At 35.2% G+C, this 20,543-nt stretch overlaps 2 protein-coding genes across 2 annotated transcripts in view; one reads left to right on the forward strand and one right to left on the reverse strand.

The window, feature by feature from the left end:
- The window catches only part of EVX2 (even-skipped homeobox 2), a 6,363-nt gene extending 2,210 nt beyond the window's left edge, over positions 1–4,153 (reverse strand). The window contains exons 1-3 of the mRNA XM_077448065.1: positions 3,386–4,153; positions 1,560–1,795; positions 1–38 (exon numbers count right to left, since the gene is read on the reverse strand). The exon at positions 1–38 is cut by the window's left edge and continues 2,210 nt beyond it. Coding sequence (XP_077304191.1) covers positions 1–38; positions 1,560–1,795; positions 3,386–3,800 — 689 coding nt within the window. The 5' untranslated portion in view covers positions 3,801–4,153. The remainder of the gene's footprint in view (positions 39–1,559; positions 1,796–3,385) is intronic.
- A 6,684-nt stretch (positions 4,154–10,837) lies between these two features.
- Positions 10,838–15,765, forward strand: HOXD13 (homeobox D13). The gene is made up of 2 exons (XM_077448066.1): positions 10,838–11,876; positions 13,877–15,765. Exons 1-2 carry the CDS (start codon positions 11,216–11,218, stop codon positions 14,125–14,127), a joined length of 912 nt encoding a protein of 303 aa, XP_077304192.1. The 5' UTR covers positions 10,838–11,215; the 3' UTR covers positions 14,128–15,765.
- Positions 15,766–20,543: the final 4,778 nt, after the last annotated feature.

A 20,543-nucleotide genomic window follows, 5' to 3' on the forward strand; every position in this document is an offset into this window, starting at 1 on the left:
TGCCTCTTATCCTTCATCCGCCGGTTCTGGAACCACACCTGCCATTACACACACATAGGAAAACGGGTTTTACTACAGTGCCTGCTCAGCACATGACAACAAGATAGATACACGGTATAATGGTAGACCATGAGGCCGCTTGCCATCTGCTTCTCAATAAGAAAAGGGGCCAGATTCTTTATGGGAGAGCTGTCACAACATCCTCCAGATCTAAGATCGTTCTGAAATGCACAAAACGCCTCCAATAGATTGGCACCTGTCCTTTAATTTTTATGGGGGAAGTGCTGCATTTTAGGAAGGACAATGGTCTCTCATGTTGGCCCAAGCATGTCCCATAAAAAATGAACCATCTACTACCCAAGTCTCCAAACTGCGAACATTATTGCATTTCACTTTTCACTCTCACCTATCGTTTTATAGCTTAAAAAAACAAAGAAAAAAAACATGGACTACCTTTCCCTTTGCTATATAATGCGTTTGACATTCTGCATACATGGGCTACACCTGTTCAAATAGTGAATTGGGGGTTCCTATACATAAACTAGCAGGCGTTTTACATTTTTTTTCTATTCTTTTGATATTTGGGAAATTTAAAGTCCTCAATTTTTATAACAGCACTTACAAAAACTGCTAAACATATATATATATATATATCAAATAATATCATTTTGGGAAGTAAAGTGTTACAAATATGAGACAAAATTCTGAAATGGGGTTGATTTACTAAAACTAGAGTGCAAAATCTGGTGCAGCTGTGCATGGTAGCCAATCAATTTCTACCTTCAGTTTGTTGAATTAAGCTTTGACAAAAAAAAAAAAAACTGGCAGCTGATTGGTTTCTGTGCACAGATGCATCAGATTTTGCACTCTACAGTTTTAGTAAATTCGTCTTGATTTTAGGAAGTACTAGCATCACATACGGGTCCTTACTTTTAGAATAGAATGTAACTGATTTCACTGAAATCTGGGCAATAAATACTCAGACAGACTCATTGTGTATATTTATTAATAACATACAAAGCCTACTGTTTTGATACATTAGTTTACACATTACTTGTGCCTTGCAATGCGTGTTTGCTAGCTAGGAACTTGCTGTTTTCCGACAGCACACATTTCGATGCCCCATACAAATCGTACAAAGCTCTGATCTGTTCTATTTGCTCCACATTCAGCTAACAACCGCAGGCCATGCAATATTATAATATTTACTTGAATGTAATCTCCCTATTTACAATTCATTTGTTTTTAAATTAAAATCTGTAATAGAACATGAATCCCCATACATTTACTGGCTCTTCTTTTTTTGCTTACTGCTTCCCTGTAAACTAATTTTTTAAAACAGTTTTCTACTTTAAAATTATTTACTGGCCTAGCCCTAAAAGTTAGTATGAAGTGTTACAAGAATGCCCCTGGGACTGGATATTGCTCAGATGTAAAATTGTACTTTGGAATGCTCACATTATAAAACTGGCATCTGCACTGCACTGTTCATTCATTTCATAATTATTTGTTTAACTGGTTCCAGTGATGAAGTTAGGAGAATGGTGAGGTCCTCTTACCTTGATGGTTGTCTCGGGGAGGTTGAGGGCAGCTGCCAGCTCACATCTCCGGGGCCGTGACACATAATTCTCCCGGTAGAACTCCTTCTCCAGCCTGCCTATCTGCTCCCGAGTGAATGCTGTCCTGTACCGGCGCACCTGGTCAGCAGCTGAGCTGGAGCTCCCCACGGGATTATTGAGGCTGCCTAATCCAGAGCTTGCAGAGGAGCTGGTGGTACTGGCCACTGAACCACTCTCTGTCAACCACACAAACAGCACAAGTAAGGAGACATTAGGCTCAATTCACAAAGCTCATACCAATATAAGAATCTTTGTTAAAAAAAATAAAAAACAAAACAACAACAATAAACAACCAAAAAAATATTTTTAGTCCATCAAAATAAAAAATAAGCACATAAACTTCTTTTCTCAAATTAAAATGTGTGGATTGGACAAAATATTCATATATATATATATTTATATTTTTTTATAATATATAAAGCATTCATTCCACAGCCAATGCATACGTTTTTACCTTTTTGTTGCACTGTATTTTACTAAGCTTTCATCACAGGCTTCTATTACTACAATGTCATGTTTTATACTATAAAAACCGTCGATGCATTTGTGGATATAGGTGCAGTGTACACATATGGAAGAAGGAATTAAATAAGTCTGTTATTGTATTCCCATAAACTATACCTTGGTATAGGACAACGGGATTTGCATGTGGCTGCCACTTGTATAATATTCTCAGGTGCACTGAACAGTATTGACTGAATGGGAAATGTCACTTTTCCTATGTGCATAGGAGTTATTAAACGAGAGGTGTCCAGTTGTATATAGTTAACACGTATAAATAGAGTTCTGGGGAATATATATATATATATATATATTTATATATACATATATATATATATATATATATATATATATATATATATATATATATATATATATAAAACAGGTTTACTTGTGAAAAATGTAATGCAATATTATTGTAAACCGGCCTGGTGATTATGATAATTGATTGCTATTGGAAATGCAAAGCAATCGATAAAAAACAATTGTATTTTACGTTCCCCATTCTATTTAAAAAAAAAAAAAGTATTTTAAATTGAGCCTAGTTTTATTTTATTTTGTTTTTTTTTTTGTTTTTTTTTGTTTTTTTACCCTTTTAAGGTTTTATTTTTCAGTAAAACAAGCATTAAACGCTAACATTGAGAAGTTGAATAAAATAATGGTGCAACTTTTTGGAAAATATTTACTTTTTTATGATCTTTTAGAGTTTCTAATGTTTGCTGGAGTATTGCACTGTTCTTTTATTTTTATTTTTTTTATAAGCATTTTTGTAAAATATGTGTATATGAAGAAAATCTTTAGTAAATAAGGGCATTTTAAAAAGGTGTAAATGCGAAGATGTAAAAGACAAATTGATATACAGTGCAGGTCCCTCTGTACTCTCTCTCTCTAATCTACACACACACACATATATATATATATATATATATATATATATATATATATATATATATATATATATATATATATATATATAGTAAGTAAGTATATAGTAAGTATATTAAAGTAAATATATTATAGTGAATATAATAAGTATAGTAAGTTATACAAAGATAAATTAATTTGTAAGAGGGTTACCTTTGCTTAGGGTGTCCTTCAAATTGCTAAACAGTGCTAGGTAAAAGTAATGTCCTATGTTCTCTATATATATATATATATATATATATATATATATATATTATAGTAAGTATATTAAAGTAAATATATTATAGTGAGTATATTATAAGAAGTATAGTAAAAGAGAAATGGATTTGTAGAAGGGTTACCTTTACTGAGGGTGTCCTTCAGCTGGCTGCTAGGGGAGCGCAGGGCTGAGCACCCCACTTCCACATCACTGTTCATATCTGCTTCTGAAGCTACTTCTGAATACTGGTGGTTGTGGTTGATCTTCTTCCCCCTGTCAGAGCCGGAGATCTCCGAAGCAGCCTCCCCGTTGGGGTGAGAGATGCCGAACAAAGTGTCTATTTCAAATTTGCCTTTGCTGGGTAGGTCCCCTATAGATCCATGCATGGAGGAAGAAGTTAGCCTGGGACTCAGGCGGCCAGTGTGATGTGCATTTTCCAAGGCCTCCAACACTGCATTCCCAGCTGAGTCGGATAAATTAGAAAGCCTTTTGCCTGTGGTTGGGCTGTGCAGACCTCTTTCCATGAGAATCATCTCTTTTCTTATCCTTTCCATCATCTCAGCTTTGTGAAGAGAGAGAGGGAAGAAAAAAAAAAAAGTCAAAGTGAAAGGGTTGGTGCTGTAGTAATGATGATGTGCCTGCAGCAGGGGCCAATTCACATTCAGCCTGCCAGTGTCTCTTATCTTCTTTTTTTCGCGTTGCGTAAAAATTGTAGGATGCCAAAGCGATGGAATGACTGGTCAAAATGACCCATACATCCTTCCCAGAGCACAAATGTCATTCATCAAAAACTAGGGCTCGTCATTAAGGGATGAATGACGCCGTTTGAATAATCATTTATTGTAACAGTTTTATAAGCAAATAAATATAGGCTCCTGTCAGTTGGCAGTGAAGGCGGGTTCTGAGCAGACAAATATATCCAGGTAGAGAGAGAGACAAGGAATGAACTGTTCTCTCCTGATCAGATCTTGCTTCAATTGCTGTGGGGTTTGGCCTCTGGGGTGAAATTGACAGTCTGATTAATAAAACGAGCCTAGCTACATTTCCCTTTCATTTAGGGGCATCATTATGCTCTGATTTTAGTTTTGTTGGCTTTAGAACCTTAATGATGTTGGCTTCCTTTTTCTATTTTTCCATAATTACTAAAGTTGCAATTTTGGAACTGGGAGACGAAAAATATAGGATGATGTGCATAGAAATTACATTTAATATATTATATATATATATATATATATATATATATATATATATATATATATATATATATATATATATATATATATATATAAATATAATCTTTTCTTTTTTTTACATTTTGTATTATATATTTTTTATTATTATTATTTTGTTAATCTACTGCTAGAAAGACCAGTGAGTGACATATGTTTACATGTGTATGTAATATTTATCATACAGTGCATCAATTTACAACGATTTTAACACAATTACCTATAGTAGACATTGTGTGTACCTGAACATCTACAAATACATGTATATTATAGATTTTTTTTTTTTTTTTTTTTTTACACTCTCTTCTTGTTGGTCTCATACATCTCTTCTGTGCACATGCCACACATTATGAATACATTAACTTTTAGGAGATAATTTTTGTTAGTCACTTTTGTCTGTCCAGCATGGTTATAAACTGGTGATTTGGATATCAATTTCAAATCCAGGTTCCGACCGGATTTTAAGATTTGATTGTGTGAAATAAAATCTGTGTGTTTTTTTTTTTTTTTTTGTTTCTGTTTTGTTTTTTCATCCTAATTGCTTTGTGTACATAAGACATTACAATGTAGCTTGGTATATCCAGAGGTATTCTGACAGGGATGAAATGGACGGTTCTTTGCAAGCCTCAGAATATACAGCCCTCAGTCGTTGGAAATTATGGAGAAGTGAGATTATTGTTGTTAAAGTGGCCACTTGAGTCATATTCAATTTCCAGGGGTTGATGACTTAAAAAGGAAGACACAGTTATCTTATCCCTGTCGTTTGGCGCCCCCATCAGTTTGAATCCAGGCATTGCTCTTCCAGTTTGTAAGCAGGCATTCTTTTATCTCAGTTTGTTTGTCTACTTTAACATATAGGAAAGCAGTTGTTTAATAACAATGATTAGCGAGTAACCCAAATCTGGAGGCAGCTGGCAATTGCGATCAATCTGATTACTCCAGATTTTTGTACATCAGCCTGGTTTTTTTTTGTGCTGCAGTCAATTTGGTTGGAGTATGCATGGTAAAATACACCACTTGAGGCCTCCATGGATGTAGCTCCTATTTATTCAGTATATTATATAGAACAACACAGTAGTTGTATGAGTGTTGAGTCCTTTATGGCAATGCAGCTTTGTGGCTCCTTGCAAACAAGGAGCAGAAAAAAACAGCGTTTTAGCTTGAAAAACATAGCATAAAAACCGCGAATTGACAGCATATCGTACAAAGTATAGGCGAGTTTAAGAGCGTTTGAGTTTATAGGCGTTTTTGCACGTAACTCCCCTCTGCAAAAGTTAACTCCCAAATAAAAAAAAAACACTTGCTGTTCACAAGAGATAACAGGAGTTTAGGAGCGATTGACGTTTTTACAGCTCCTAAACTTCTGCAGAAAATGATAGGAAAACGTTTTGAGTTTTGCATATAGAAGCAGCTCTGGTACCATGCACAATGGGCTTTAAAAAACGCCAGTTCCTTTGGCAAAAAAAAATCAGTCAAAAGGCAAAACCAAGGGTTTTTTTTCCTGCCTCTAAACGCTGAGCTCAAAATATGCCCAATCGACCCAATGTACACGGACTCGTGGGTTAAGCTTAACATACACTATACAATCTGCAATTTTCTTTACATCTAATTCAACTATATAAGGAAAAAGCATTCCTGATTTGATACTATTTGAACTGATTGTTTAGGTGTGTCCTTACATTATATAGTTGTGGTTTGTAGTTTGTAAATCTACAAGGGATTGTACAAGGATTGTATTATAATATGACCAAACATTATACAATCTGATTGTACAATCTATTTTATCTAACCATCAACTATATAATGTAAGGGCCTACACATTGAATACAAACTGAATTTTTTAACTTTGTCCTCATACTACATAGCTTTGGGAAGTTTAAAGGAGATAGTATATTGTAATGTGTATGGTAACCTTTAGGTTCAGCTTTGTAAGTAATGCATTTACTCCAGTCTTTTGTAACTACGTGTATAATCTGATTCTTCACGTTTGGGTTTTTTGTGTTGGCTGTAGAGCATTCATTAGCACATGTGCAATATGTTCCACAAATACCGAAAGGTGAAGTCTGTGCTAAAAGGAAGTTGTGCTGGGGAAATAGGATTTTGGATTTGTAGAGACATTCTGCTGACAACAGTCATATCCCCCTGTATGTAACTGGGTTCCATGGCCTCGTGTGTGCTGTCTGTCAATAGTGCTACAACCTGATAAATGAACACTATTCTGTACAGAAGAGAGGTATGACTTACACAATACAGACTGGAAAATGTTTTTTCCTGTCGTAATTATCTGACACTTTCCAGTAACTGGTCACTCCTTTGTTTAGGTATATTGCAAAGCCATGAAAACTCCAAGGTTGGAAGTCGTTTTGCTAATGTGATATGTCTAATGATATTTGGATTTTCCTTCATAGATATGGACAAAGCCTACATATATGTTTAGTGATTAGATACAGGGGTAGCTGTTGAAGCAACATATATAAATTAATATAAAGGGTGTGATAAAAATATGTGGGTCGTTTTCATTTAGAATAATATAAAGCACTTACAACAAACACCATATGATTACCTAATTATTGAAGTGTGTGTGTGTGTGTGTGTGTGTGTGTGTGTGTGTGTGTGTGTATACCTCCTAATATGGATGGCCTTAGGGCTAGGATTACAAATGCCATCTATTAATTCACTAAGCAGCTGCTGATTAATGTTTTCACACAGTTCTATATTCGACTACAGCAAGAAATCTCACATGATTGACATTATATTGCAGTTTGAAAATGAAAATCTACACTGTTCTAAAACTTCAGCAATTAAACGTTTAAACGTTACTTATTGTAAGTGTGTGACATTTTATACTTCTGACGTTATTAAAGTTTAACACTGACTGGGACCCTTGGGACACCCCGTATATATGTGTGAAGTTTTCTTCTTTATTGTAGAAGGTGTATTTAGTGTGTGACAACTTATGTTTACACTGTTACATTTGTAGGCCAAAAAGTATCATAGTCGCCTTTATAAACACTCTGCAATTAGTACTCAGTTCTGGAAATAAAAGCATTGGTTATATATTTTGTCTATGTAATAATTCAATATACACCTATTATGGTGCCCATTCTGTTGGTGGCTCAAGTTTTACAAATTCGACTTGAAAACAGATGGAGACATCTAGCGGTAAAATTTCGTATTGCAGAATTTTGAGTACCACTGCAAATCAGTATCTAGTTCCACTATACACTGCTAAATAATATATGTTTCAGTTGTAGCAGGTAAATATTCCTTATGATTTTTTGTTATTTTGATATACAGGCAGATAATATCGTGTACAATTCAAAATCTAGTAATGGTTTTAATTCCTCTGAACGTGTAATTACAGTAATAAAGCATCTAAAAAAGAAAATGTGCATATAATAAAATTATCAAACAAGTTCCCACAGATATGTTTATTTTGTATTTATTTTGATTCATGGTAAACATGTAAATCTATATTATATTATACAATCGTGTAATGCTTATACTGTATACTGATGTTTTGATCATCAAAAATAAACTCTACAAATGTAACCAGGGGGATTCTAGGTCTATAGTGAGTGATATGTCCCATACCTGAGAGATTCATAGTTAACCGTGGTGAGTGTGTGGAGTGTGTGCGAAATGTTATATTTATTGTCCTTAATAATATTATTTGCTTACTGCAAAACATAAACACCACTGATAATGAGCAGATATATTTTTAGCGAACAATTAGGGCTAATATAAAGTAATCTGTAATACCAAGAAATCTGTAGATTTATATATTATATATTTATATATCATCCTGTCAGTGTAACAAATACAAATTATGTTTCTCACAATTTCTCCTCACTCCTCTCCCAGAATTCATTTCCAAGATTTAACATTAATAAAGATGAATTTAATATTTAAAAAAGAAAAAAATTAGAGAGTTGCTGGTTTCATACTAACCAATACATACCAATAACTGGAGAAATTGCACAGACTTGTGCTGTGTCTGAATGTATACCTAAAAGTTTAGGTAAACTTTCAGAACCTTCCAAAATTGCCAATGGTTTACATATATATAGTATTATCCTGTGATCATTCAGAAACTTTTCCTAAATCTTTGATTTAAATGTATCTGTGTGTTTATTAAACTAGAAATACAGTAGCTAGAAATAGACCATGTTTGTGTGTACATACATTTTATATATATAATATATGTATATATGTATGTATATATATATATATATATATATAGCTATATCTATCTATCTATCTATCTATCTATCTATCTATCTATATATATATATATATATATATATATATATATATATATATATATCTATGTTCATATGCTGTTTAAACAGTGGAATTTTAAAAGGTGTTTTTTTTTTTTCCTTTTTTTTTTTTGTTAGGACGTCATTGGATGATATACATTCGATTTTCAATATACTCAGCTCAATAAATATTGATTTTACTTAGTAAACAGCCTCAACTACTTTAGTAAATCAACTCCAATATGTGTGTGTGATTGTTTGAATGTGTACATACAGTAACATATTTATTTACATTGATATGTTTTATATGTCCTATATAAGGTTGTATGTATTCTGTACCATGTAGACAGCTATAATCGTGTTATAGTTTGAATATATGCGTTGCTTTGCTACTTCTCTCTTTACAGTACAACATTCGTATGTGTGACATTAAATATATTATATTGGACATAATCATACATCATAGACTTTACTGTTAATTAATACTTTTAATATATAGTGTTATAGCTCGTATATACATAATGATTTGCTAAGGAAGATTTAATGTTCACACAATAAATTGTGTAAATGTTCACGTTAATAATCCAATTATGTGCAGATTAAATAATTAAACAATATACATTCCACATGCTTGGATAATTTAAATAATTATTCAGAAAGTTTTTTTTTTTTTTTAAATAGTAACCCTTTCGTGAATCTGGCTTATTATACATGTACTGCATTTATCACTAATGTGTATACAAATGTATATTAATGCACACACGTACTTTTATATTTGTTTGTTTCTGTTTTTCTCAGCAGAGGATTATCTCTGCTTTCAATCTGTTATGACTGGTGTTGGGATGTCAGTAAACTTTCATAACACTCTCCATAATCACCAACACACACTGCTAAAGCACACTGGGTGCTTCATTATTGTGGCTATTGTGACATCTGCTACATTTATCAATACATAAATATTAGTACTATCCAGGAAAAGGATATTGCTGCAGTCTGTAGGAATCGATAGCATTTTCCTAGCACAAGGGAGTATTTTGAAATATGTATCTACTCTGAGAAACATAACCAAGCAGCGCTGATTGGATGTAACTTCTCACTTAATAAATCTGAAAGTTTCATTAAAGCTCTCAGCCTGGCCCTGGAACACTATACAGCAGGAAGGTAAAAGTTACACAACAGAACCTTCTCACATATATATACACAGACCTGTCTACTCGTAGTAATGTAATGCTTGGTGTGGTTTTTTTTTGGCTTTTAACTAATAAGAAGAAATGTATAAAAACGATCTAGCAGTCCTGTGATGTTACTTAGCTGCCACCAGCATTGTCCACCAGCAAATTTGATTAGGTTGCCATGCAATTGTATTATCAGGTAGAAATATTCTGTTGTCATGCAATTGCATTAACAAGTAGAAGAAAGAAATAAAAATACAAAAACAATGATAAAAATATTCTGTTGTCATGCAATTGCATTAGAAGATAGAAAGATTCGGTGTGCACTGAATGTATTTTTAATTGTTTTAATCGTTTTTTCCATTGAGCCAAGACCCTCATTTCCATGATCATCTTCTTCCTTTGGTATTCTTTGCCTATACTTTAGGTTTTCTTCTTTCTGTGGTAGGTCATTATGTGGAACATCTCGTTAACAGATTGAGCATTAGCTCTTGGCTAATAATTTTTTTTTTCTTGGAGACAAACTTCTTCTATTTCATGACCACTTATTTTTTATATTCCTCGCTTGTATTTTCTTCTTCTACGTTGGGTCATTATGGAGCAACTTGTTAATACATAGATTAATAATTATCTCTTGCTTAATATTCTTTTTATTTCATTGGGACAAATCTCTCTTTTTTTATAAGCCTTTTTTTCTTTATCTTTGTTGCCTGTACTTTGTTTGTTTTTTTCTATGTTGGGTTATTATGTGGAACATCTTGTTAATAAATAGATCGATCATCAGCTTTTGCATACTAATGTTTTTAATTTCATTGGGACAACCCCCTCTTTTTTCATGACCATCTTTTTCTTTATATTCTTTGCCTGTACTTTAGTTTTTTTTCTGTGTTAGGTCTGATGCTGAACATCTTGTTAACAGATTGATAATTAGCTCTTGCTTATGACCTGCTATTCAACTTGAACTTAGGTGTCTTCAAGGTGCCTCCATGGAGTCTTTCTTTTCTTGGACATCGCAAAGAAAGCTTGAAATTCGATATTATAGGGAAAATGAAACGAAGAAATGAATATTGGAAAGAAAAAGCCTGAACACCTTAGAAAGCAGTCAACTGAGTTGATTGCTTGCTGGGTTTAATTCTGCTCAGGGGTCACGTGGTTGGAACTCACCAATGCCGAGCCTCATGGCTACTGCAAACAGATCTGTAAAATGACTCCCTCCCACCCCTCCCAATCTGAAGTTAGTTTTTATAAACGTACCACAATGATCTAACCTGCTTGAAGGGATAACAATTTCCACTATGCCCCGAACTGGATGGAAAGCGTGATGTGCAAAGCTCTGAGCAAACGCAACCAGTGGGAAATGGAAGGATTGAGAGGGGGAGAGGGCTCTTCCAGTAACCAGTGCAGGAATTTCCTCTCTTCTCCCGCTGTGTTTGGCTCTCCCTCCAGCAGAACGGTCTCGGGATTAGCCTACCCTGCCCCAGAGAGATCCACTTCCACCCGCTCGGAGGCCACCAAGGAAGGGCCAACCTGCCCAGCGTCCACGGGGCCATCTGCAGCCCCCCTTGGATATGGTTATCACTTTGGAAACGGATATTATAGTTGTCGCATGTCTCATGGGGTAGGTCTGCAGCAGACCCCACTAAAGTCCTCCAGCCATACCCCCATGGGAGGGTTTCCAGTGGAAAAATACATGGACGTATCTAGCCTGGCTAGCACCAGTGTACCCAGCAGTGAGGTGTCTTCAAGAGCCAAGGAAGTATCTTATTTTCAGGGCTACACAAACCCCTACCAACATGTCCCTGGTTACCTAGATATGGTGTCATCATTTAGTTCTGCGGAACCCAGACATGAGGCCTATATATCAATGGAAGGCTACCAGTCTTGGACTTTGGCTAATGGGTGGAACGGTCAAGTTTACTGTCCAAAAGACCAGGCTCAGGCCCCTCACTTCTGGAAGTCCTCGTTTGCAGGTAGGTAAATACACATGGTTCTAAAAACTCTGAAAAAGCTATTGGGTATTGGTTTACTAAAACAGTAAAGGTTGTTCAACTGACCAAGTGGACTTGGCTGACCATACACTGTACAATTTTCTTGTGCCCTTTTCCTTTAGATTGACCAAAACCATGTAATATGAGGACATACCTAAACACTTTCAATTGTGTATGCAATCAGGCAGGCCCTTGCACTACATAGTTGGAGATACATCTAAAGGAAATTGAACAAGAAAATCGTTTAATGTATGGCCAGCTTTAGTGAATAAGGTGTGTTTAGCTTTAACAATTTGGTCATGTGCAGGGGAAATAAAGTAGTAGGGTTTTATAGCACATGATTGGATGTTCAAAGTGAATACTTCACCATAACTTTCACCCTGCAATGTGATCAGTAAAGTACTCCTTTAGTAAATCTTCCCCATTGTGTCGAAAGCTTCTGAAAAGTAATGTGCTTTATGGAGAACCCTGCAACAGCATTGGACAAACACACCTACTTTCACATTACAGTGTTAGACAACAGTGGGCGCTCCAGCAAAGTGTTCAGCCATTGAGTTTGATTGTCAGCACTGTTTCTTCTTGGTAAATGTTGAAATTTGTTATGAAGCTACAAGCTTGCTGTACCGTTTACCCTACAAGCATATACCATTTCACAAATACACATATATTCACAACACTGGCTTGTGTTCATTTCAACTGCCTAATCAGACTAGGGCAAATGTCAGTTTGTAATTTCTCTATCATGACTGATACTTAAATTGTATTTAAACCTTAAAGCTAAAATATTTTGCAATTAATTTGAATTTAGATATGGTAGCTGTGTTCGTTTTCCTTGTTATGCTTTTTTTGCTAGTGGGTCTGTTATTTTTCAGCCTCCAATAACAGACCAAGCTGTCCAGTAAAAATCTCAGTGAGGGTAGGGACAGCAATAACCACTAACAGAGGTGCTTACAATAGTCAGCTTTTATTTATTTATGTGAAATCTTTATCTCAGAAAGCAAATGTTTCTGTAGCTGCATGCTACAGCTGAGGTTTACATTTCATTTCATCTGCTAGTTCATCTGCTCCATGCACACTGGGCTTAGGAGAAACGCCAGTTCCCTTGGCAGAAAAAAAACAAAGCGTTTTTGTACACAGTTTCGAGTTTAGGAGAGCTTAGCTTTTTTTCTGCCAGAAATCAGAAAACTCAAACCAGAAGGTTTTTTTCTGCCTCTCACACTGAGCTTAAAATATGCTTCTAATAGTCCTAATGTGCATGGACACATAGGATAACATTGAGCTTAAGGTTGAACACAAACCTCCTATAGAAAAAGCTATTTTTAAGCCAGTGTGCATGGCATTTAGTACTACCCTGTCCCCAGGCTGGCAATGCTGCTGTCCAATGGTATCTCCATTGCTCCATTCAGGGTGGAGACACCACAGGAAGTGTTACTGGTTGGATCACCAGGTGAAAAAAGGAAAAAAAGACTTAACAAAGAAAAGGAATGCAGCCACCACATCTAATGACTATTACATTGCAATATATACGTTTTATTTTGTGGGATAGACAACTGTAAAAGGATTACAGGCATACCCCACTTTTAAGTACACAATGGGGTATTTACTAAAGCTGGAAAGTGCAAAATCAGGCTCACCTCTGCATAGAAATTAATGAGCTTCCAGGTTTTATTACCAAAGCTTAATTGAACAAGCTGAGGTTAGAAGCTCATTGGTTTCTATGCAGAAGTGAGCCTGATTTTGCACTTTCCAGCTTTAGTAAATAAACCCCTTTGTGTACTTAAAAGTGGGGTATGCCTGTAGTGTAAACTTTGCATTTGTAGCAAATAAGCCCCTTACAGCACAAATACATTTGGCGTAGAATTTGCTTGATTTGACTTTAAATGAGTGGTTGCTAAATGGTTAAAAGCCCCCATTGGTTTTTTCAGCAGAAGTTTCTGTTTAATACCTGGCCACCCTTTCTCCTTTTCTCTTCTTCACTGTAGGAGATGTAGCACTGAACCAGCCAGATATGTGTGTATATAGACGTGGGAGGAAGAAGAGGGTGCCCTACACCAAGCTGCAGCTCAAAGAGCTAGAAAATGAGTATGCCATGAACAAGTTCATTAATAAGGACAAGAGAAGGAGGATATCTGCAACCACCAACCTTTCAGAGAGACAGGTCACTATATGGTTTCAGAACAGGAGAGTAAAGGACAAGAAAATTGTATCTAAACTAAAGGACAACATCTCCTGATCCTTCCTTCAGGCACTTCAAGAACATTCAAACTTCCAATGACACAATCAATAAAATGTCTGCGGTCTTCTCGCGTGAGGTTGATGATGATGATGATGATGATGATGATAGCCTAAACATTTCTTTAATACGTTTACCCTTTTTTTCAGTCCCAAGATCATGAGTTTGGTTCATTATCACGCTAACTTGCAACGGTAATCTGATCAAAAGTCCCTTTTTTTTCTTAATGATTGTACTGTATTGATCAGAAGTGTTGAATAGTCAACTTTATTCTGTCTCAGGAAACCTTGACTTGGCGCTAACGGGCAGTACAATATTTGACATCACAATTTAGGATCCTAACAATATAATCTCGGGGAATTCTTACCTGCATGCTTTCATATTTCTGTGTATTTTGGTGCCTTCCAAACGTCTTTGTGAATGTAAGAAGCAGACAACCAGTAACGTAATATCACGTCTTTTGCAATGTGTAAATCAAGATCGTGCAACGTGGGCGAGTCGTAGAACTCATGTGCGACCTTGCTATACACGCAGACAGTTATGCAGCCAAAAAACAAACAAAACAAAAACAAAAAAACAAGTCAAACAGGCAAATGGTCCCACGGGCATTTTCTATTTTATGACAGTAAAATTGAGTATCTTGTAAATATACCTTACGTTTTTCTCTTATGATTTTATGGTGGTATATATTGCAATAATGTCTTATTAAATTTGTTAGCGCGAATTAAAATACAAAGTAAATGGAATTATTTTTCTAAAGAAGAAGCCTTTTCCAGAATATTTATTGTTTTGTCTTTGAAAATCTGGAATGATGTCGATCGGTGTGTGCTCATTTTACATCCTAGCTGTTTTTAGATTTATTGTGGCAGTTACATGTCAATGTTTAAGGACCACTGAATTGAACTTGCCTTGTATGTCGTCCACAACTATATATGTGAAATCCTTACTGCCTTGGGAGGGACGGAAGATGGGGTGATTTACTAAAATCAATTAATCATCCAGCTGTATGGAGTTTTAAAGATTGCACATGGTTGGATGCTAAAGGAAAACTTAACTTTAATAAATCCCACTCTTGTATTTTGCTCTTTAGTTATCAAATAACTCAAGATACAAAAAAGTAGCTTGGTTGTAATTGCCTTCGTTGTAATTTCCTATCAGGAATATGTTTACTCAAAGATCTTTTGCTCAAGTATTTTATTTTTATGTTTTTTTTTCTTCCCAGCACTTATTATTTATCTCTCTATATATATATCTATATATATAGATAGATATCTATATATCTATCTATATATATCTATATATAGATAGATAGATAGCTATAGATATATATCTATAGATAGATAGATATCAACATTTTTCTATTTGACAATCTTAATAATCTGTATCATACCTGAAAATTCCTTGAACCTTTAAAAAAGGTAAAGGATGTTAATACATATGGCCGACAAGCAGATATAGCAGGATTATGTTTTCCAGAGCCATTGTTATTTTTCAGATAACTTTGCAGGTCCAGCCGGTACATTTATGTCTTGAAGGAAAATTTAAAAGGCACTTGTATGATGTTCTATATTTTTGCATTGAACGTTTATAATGAAGTTCTCAAATATTGTTATAAATAAAACCCTTATTGCAGCCCTGTTTTTTTTTCTTTTTTTTTTAAGGTCGTTGATAACATGGGTCTTGTTATAAATGGCTTGGCAGGTACATATTTAAGAAATTTATAACAAATCGGGTTTAGGTTTGTTCATTTATTACAAATTGTTTCTGCTAAAGTCTGCCAGTGTCTGGATAATTTTTATAATCTAATATAAACTGTGCTTTAAAAAAAAAAATCCTTAATGATTATCTGCAGCCTTCTAAGCACAGGGGTAAATATACTAAACCGGGAGAGTGCAAAATCTGGTGCAGCTTTGCATGGTAGCCAATCAGCTTCTCACTTCAACTTGTTCCATTAAGCTTTGACAAAAATAAACTGGAAGCTGATTAGTTTCTATGCAGAGCTGCACCAGATTTTGCACTCTCAAGTTTTAGTAAATCAACCCCACAGTGTCTTCTCTTCAGCTTTTGGATTATGTACTAGAATGCACCAAAAGCTCAATTTTTCCACTGCTGGCTACTGGGCAACAACATGAAAATATAAACCTGTTGTTCTCTGCCACGACTTGGCCTGTTCTGCAATGTGGAAATAGAATACTTGCTTTGACTAGCACGATTTATTAAATGTATTAATACTTGCAACAGCACATGCTGTGACTTTACAAGTTCACAACAGCCAGGAACCACAAATATTGTGAAGCTAGATAAAAGTTCTGCAGAGCACTATGAAACAATGTAACGATGTTACTTTAGTTTTCCTGCCTTTTTTGTTCAGTAACCAGCAGCGAAAAATCAGTAGTTTTTGCTTTCTATTTAAATGGTAGCTATATTTTTTTGATTATTATTCTTGCAATATTTTTATGTTTACTAGTCCGTATTTCTTTTTTAAAAGTTTGTGATTGTGTAATATATTTGGCAAATCGACGTTAGTTACAGGTTGCTTACCCAAAAAAAAAAAAAAAAAAAAAAAAGCTAAAATAAGTGAGGTACGCTGAATACCCATCTGTGCCTGGACACTACAGATAATTATTCAAAATGGCTACACCTAAACCGATTTTAATATTACACTAAAACATCAGAAAATACACTGCAATCTTAACGTTGACTACTTAGTAAAGTTCTACATATTCAAGACATGATTGACGTACATTTACGTTTGTTATTACTTATTGGTCAATATTTCAATGTACATTTTAATGTTAATTGCAAAACAATTGTGAACTTCTGACATTGGAGACAAGAAAGTCTAATCTGCACGTGGCAGAGAAGGAAGGCATGGTTACTTGAAACGTCTAGTGTGTCCAGAGCCAGGAGAGCCAGGAGACAAGCTACTAGGAGGTATTTATCCCCGGGCTACACTTGTGCAATAAACTTCACCAGATAATGGAGGAAAAAATACTGCTGCTCTCTGCTAGGAGGTAGGATTTTATTTTCTCTCCTGCACTTTGATAATTCTGAACTTGAAGGAACCTTTTACACAATCTTGAAATTAATCAGACTTCCTTTGTTAGACTTGTTTGTGTATTTATAAGTGAGAAAAGGAGAATCTGAAACTCAAGAGTGCTGTTTTTCTACTTGGTTATTATTATGTGCTGTGCAAAACTCAAGTCAATTATCTGTGAATAATAAAAAAAAATATTTTTATTTGTACTCCTTTACTAAAGGAAACTTCACGCAATAAATTGTGTGAATATTCACTTATATTCAGTCTTGTGAAAAATAAATTTCTGATTTGATTTCCTGATTCAGGTTTTTTTTTTTTTACAGATTGGATAACTAAGGTACATATTCACATGATTTACTGTGTGAAGAATATTAACTCCTTTAGTAAATGAGCCCAATCTGCTAATTTTGTATTATTGTTGGTTATACACAAATTCACCAAAATGAACTGTGCTTTATGCGGTTATATTTACTATAACACAACAATCTAAAGACTTGGAAATCCCTGGAATGTAATATAGTTTTAATGATACCCTTTTGAAGCTTACCGTCTTCCTTTTGGAAGTCCCATCCCCCAGCATACAATTCACCAGTCTTACAAATTTAATGGACTAATATTTACATGCACTGAGCTGGCTGGTGCACTTTGTCATAGCTCACATCTTGATCTTCTTCAGGCTTTTAACAGTAAAAGGCAGAATAGAACCAATGCTGAATACAACCCTGAATTACAGCAATTGACTTGCTAGAACAAAAGAAGGCAATTGACATGTAATGGTAGATGGGAATTTTCCCCCTGGTTACTGTTCGCCCATCCAGCCACAATCTCAATTGTTGCACTTTATGGCTACAGCCCCTTGTAAGATGTGCATAGCTCTTCCCTTTTAGAAATCTCTAGACATGTTCACTTCATAAAATACAGAAATGCTTCAGCTTCATTGATACTCTGTCTCAGGGGAGGCTAGCCATAGACAGGCAGAGATCTCCACCAAAAATAATTGAGAGATATCTGCTTTTACACAGGACTAATGCCCAAACAATGAGTGGGGAAATCTTCCTGTTCTCAGCTTCTCAAGCAACTTTTTATCTTTATTAAACTTTAATGGCCCAGATAGAGGAAAGTGGGGTATCACCATGTTTGACTTTGTTACCTAACAAAATGAATACCCCTAAGTAGACTTTGTTGGCACATATATATTTAAGAGAGATATATAGAAAAGTTGTATATTTAGTAACAAACAGTATTTATTTAGCAAAATGAGTTTAAAAACATTTACACATCAACAGGAACACCGAATGTATACAAATCTGTGTCCAGAAATGCCATAATCCAAGCATAATGCCCAGTATTGTCCTTCAGCCGACGCGTTTCAGTTTATTTTCTTTCATCAGGGGTGTTTTGTTAGGAAACAGATTGTACACCTATAACATTTTAAAATATACATGTGTTTAAAGATCACCAAACACAATTTGTTTTCAGTAGAGTAATTATAACAGGTACAATATCCTATATCTGGTAGACTTGCATTTACTAGGGTGGTGTCATAGATGAACATTCCATTGAACTATCTTTAAAATCAAGGAGAATGAGAGGAGGACTGTGTTTTAAAAGTTATGTTTCAGTAACCCCTTAGAGGTTATATATTCCTCTATGTTGGGAATGGATCAAAAGAGCAGTGACGACGAACTCCCCAGACCATGGAATTCTGGATAAATAAGAGCACTGAGGCCAAAGATTGGCAAAGGTGACCGAGAAAATATTAATATTGTATATCCTATTATTTGGGGTGAAACAAAATATACCAAGATGTTGAGTATAAAGATCTAATACCTGATTCATGTAGTAGTCCAAGGTAGGGACAAAAAGGCTCTCATAGGATATACAGAAGTCTTTCTAAACTTGCCTGTAGACCTATGTAAATAGCAAATGAGCTAAATGATACTCTCAAAATGCATAGAAATTAGACAATGCTTACATAAAATAAATAATACATTTGTTTCATGTGTCCCCAAACAGGATCAAAAGTCCTCAGGGAGAGACACATGAAAGTATAGTCAAGTATAGAGAAATAATATATGTGCTTTGTCCATCCGGTGGATAGGGTGAGAGAGACAACACTCACATCCAATCCAACAACCCAGCATTATAGGATCAAAACCTACATTTATTTTATTTGAAGAAAATTGCTATAATGCGAGGCAAACCAAAGAGTATGGGGAATGGAATTCCACTGAATATGCATTTACAGTGCTTTAAGCAGAAGTATAAGAAAAAGAGATTTTAACTGACAGTAATTGAAATGTTAGTAAATACCTTAGGGAGTTTGTTTGACCAGAGGAGCACAGCCCTCTGACATCCAGCTTCCTCAGAGTGGATGTCAGAAGTGTGCTGCCATGTGGGTTACAGGCATACCCCACTTTTAAGTACACAATGGGGTTTATTTACTAAAGCTGGGAAGTGCAAAATCAGGCTCACTTCTGCATAGAAACCAATGAGCTTTCAGGTTTTATTACCAAAGCTTAACCCTTTCATGACTAAGCCTATTTTTGGAATTTGGTGTTTACAAGTTAAAATCCATATTTTTTGCTAGAAAATTGCTTGGAACCCCCAAACATTATATATATATTTTTTTTTAGCAGAGACTCTAGAGAATAAAACGGCGATTGTTGCAATATTTTATGTCACACGGTATTTGCGCAGCGGTGTTTTAAACGCAACTTTTTGGGAAAAGGGACACTTTCATGAATTAAAAAAAAAACAAAACAGTAAAATTAGCCCAATTTTTTTGCGTAATGTGAAAGATAATGTTACGCCGAGTAAATAGATACCAAACATGTCACACTTTATAATTGCGCGCACTTGTGGATTGACGACAAAGTACTGTACCTAAAAATCTCAATAGGCGACGATTTAATTTTTTTTTACGGTTACCAGGTTAGCGTTACAGAGGAGATCTAGTGCTAGAATTATTGCTCTCGCTCTGACGATCGCGGCGATACCTCACATGTGTGATTTGAACACCGTTTACATACGCGGGCACAACTTCCGTATGTGTTTTCTTTGCTTCACGAGCTCGCGGGGACGGCGGGCGCTTTAAAAAAAAATTTTTTTTTCTTTTTTTTTTATTTATTTTAAAATGACTAAATTGTTTAAAAAAAAAAAAAAATTGATCACTTTTATTGCTGTCACAAGGAATGTAAACATCCCTTGTGACAGTAATAGGTGGTGACAGGTACTCTTTATGGAGGGATCGGGGGTCTAAAAGACCCCCCACCCCTCCTTTACACTTCAATGTATTCAGATCGCCGAAAACGGCGATTCTGAATACCGTATATTTTTTTAAAACCGGTGCCATTGGCAGCCGAGTAAACGGGAA

The sequence above is a fragment of the Lithobates pipiens genome, unplaced genomic scaffold (assembly GCF_037356315.1).
Source record: "Lithobates pipiens isolate NorthernLeopardFrog02 unplaced genomic scaffold, aLitPip1_a1.2 Scaffold_22, whole genome shotgun sequence".
Lineage (NCBI taxonomy): Eukaryota > Metazoa > Chordata > Amphibia > Anura > Ranidae > Lithobates > Lithobates pipiens.

Bases quoted from the DNA above. Each gene is read 5' to 3' on its own strand.
- HOXD13 (XM_077448066.1), top strand. From the start codon at position 11,216: ATGGAAAGCGTGATGTGCAAAGCTCTGAGCAAACGCAACCAGTGGGAA. The intron at 11,877-13,876 runs GTAGGTAAATAC...TCTTCACTGTAG, and splicing joins CTGGAAGTCCTCGTTTGCAG to GAGATGTAGCACTGAACCAG.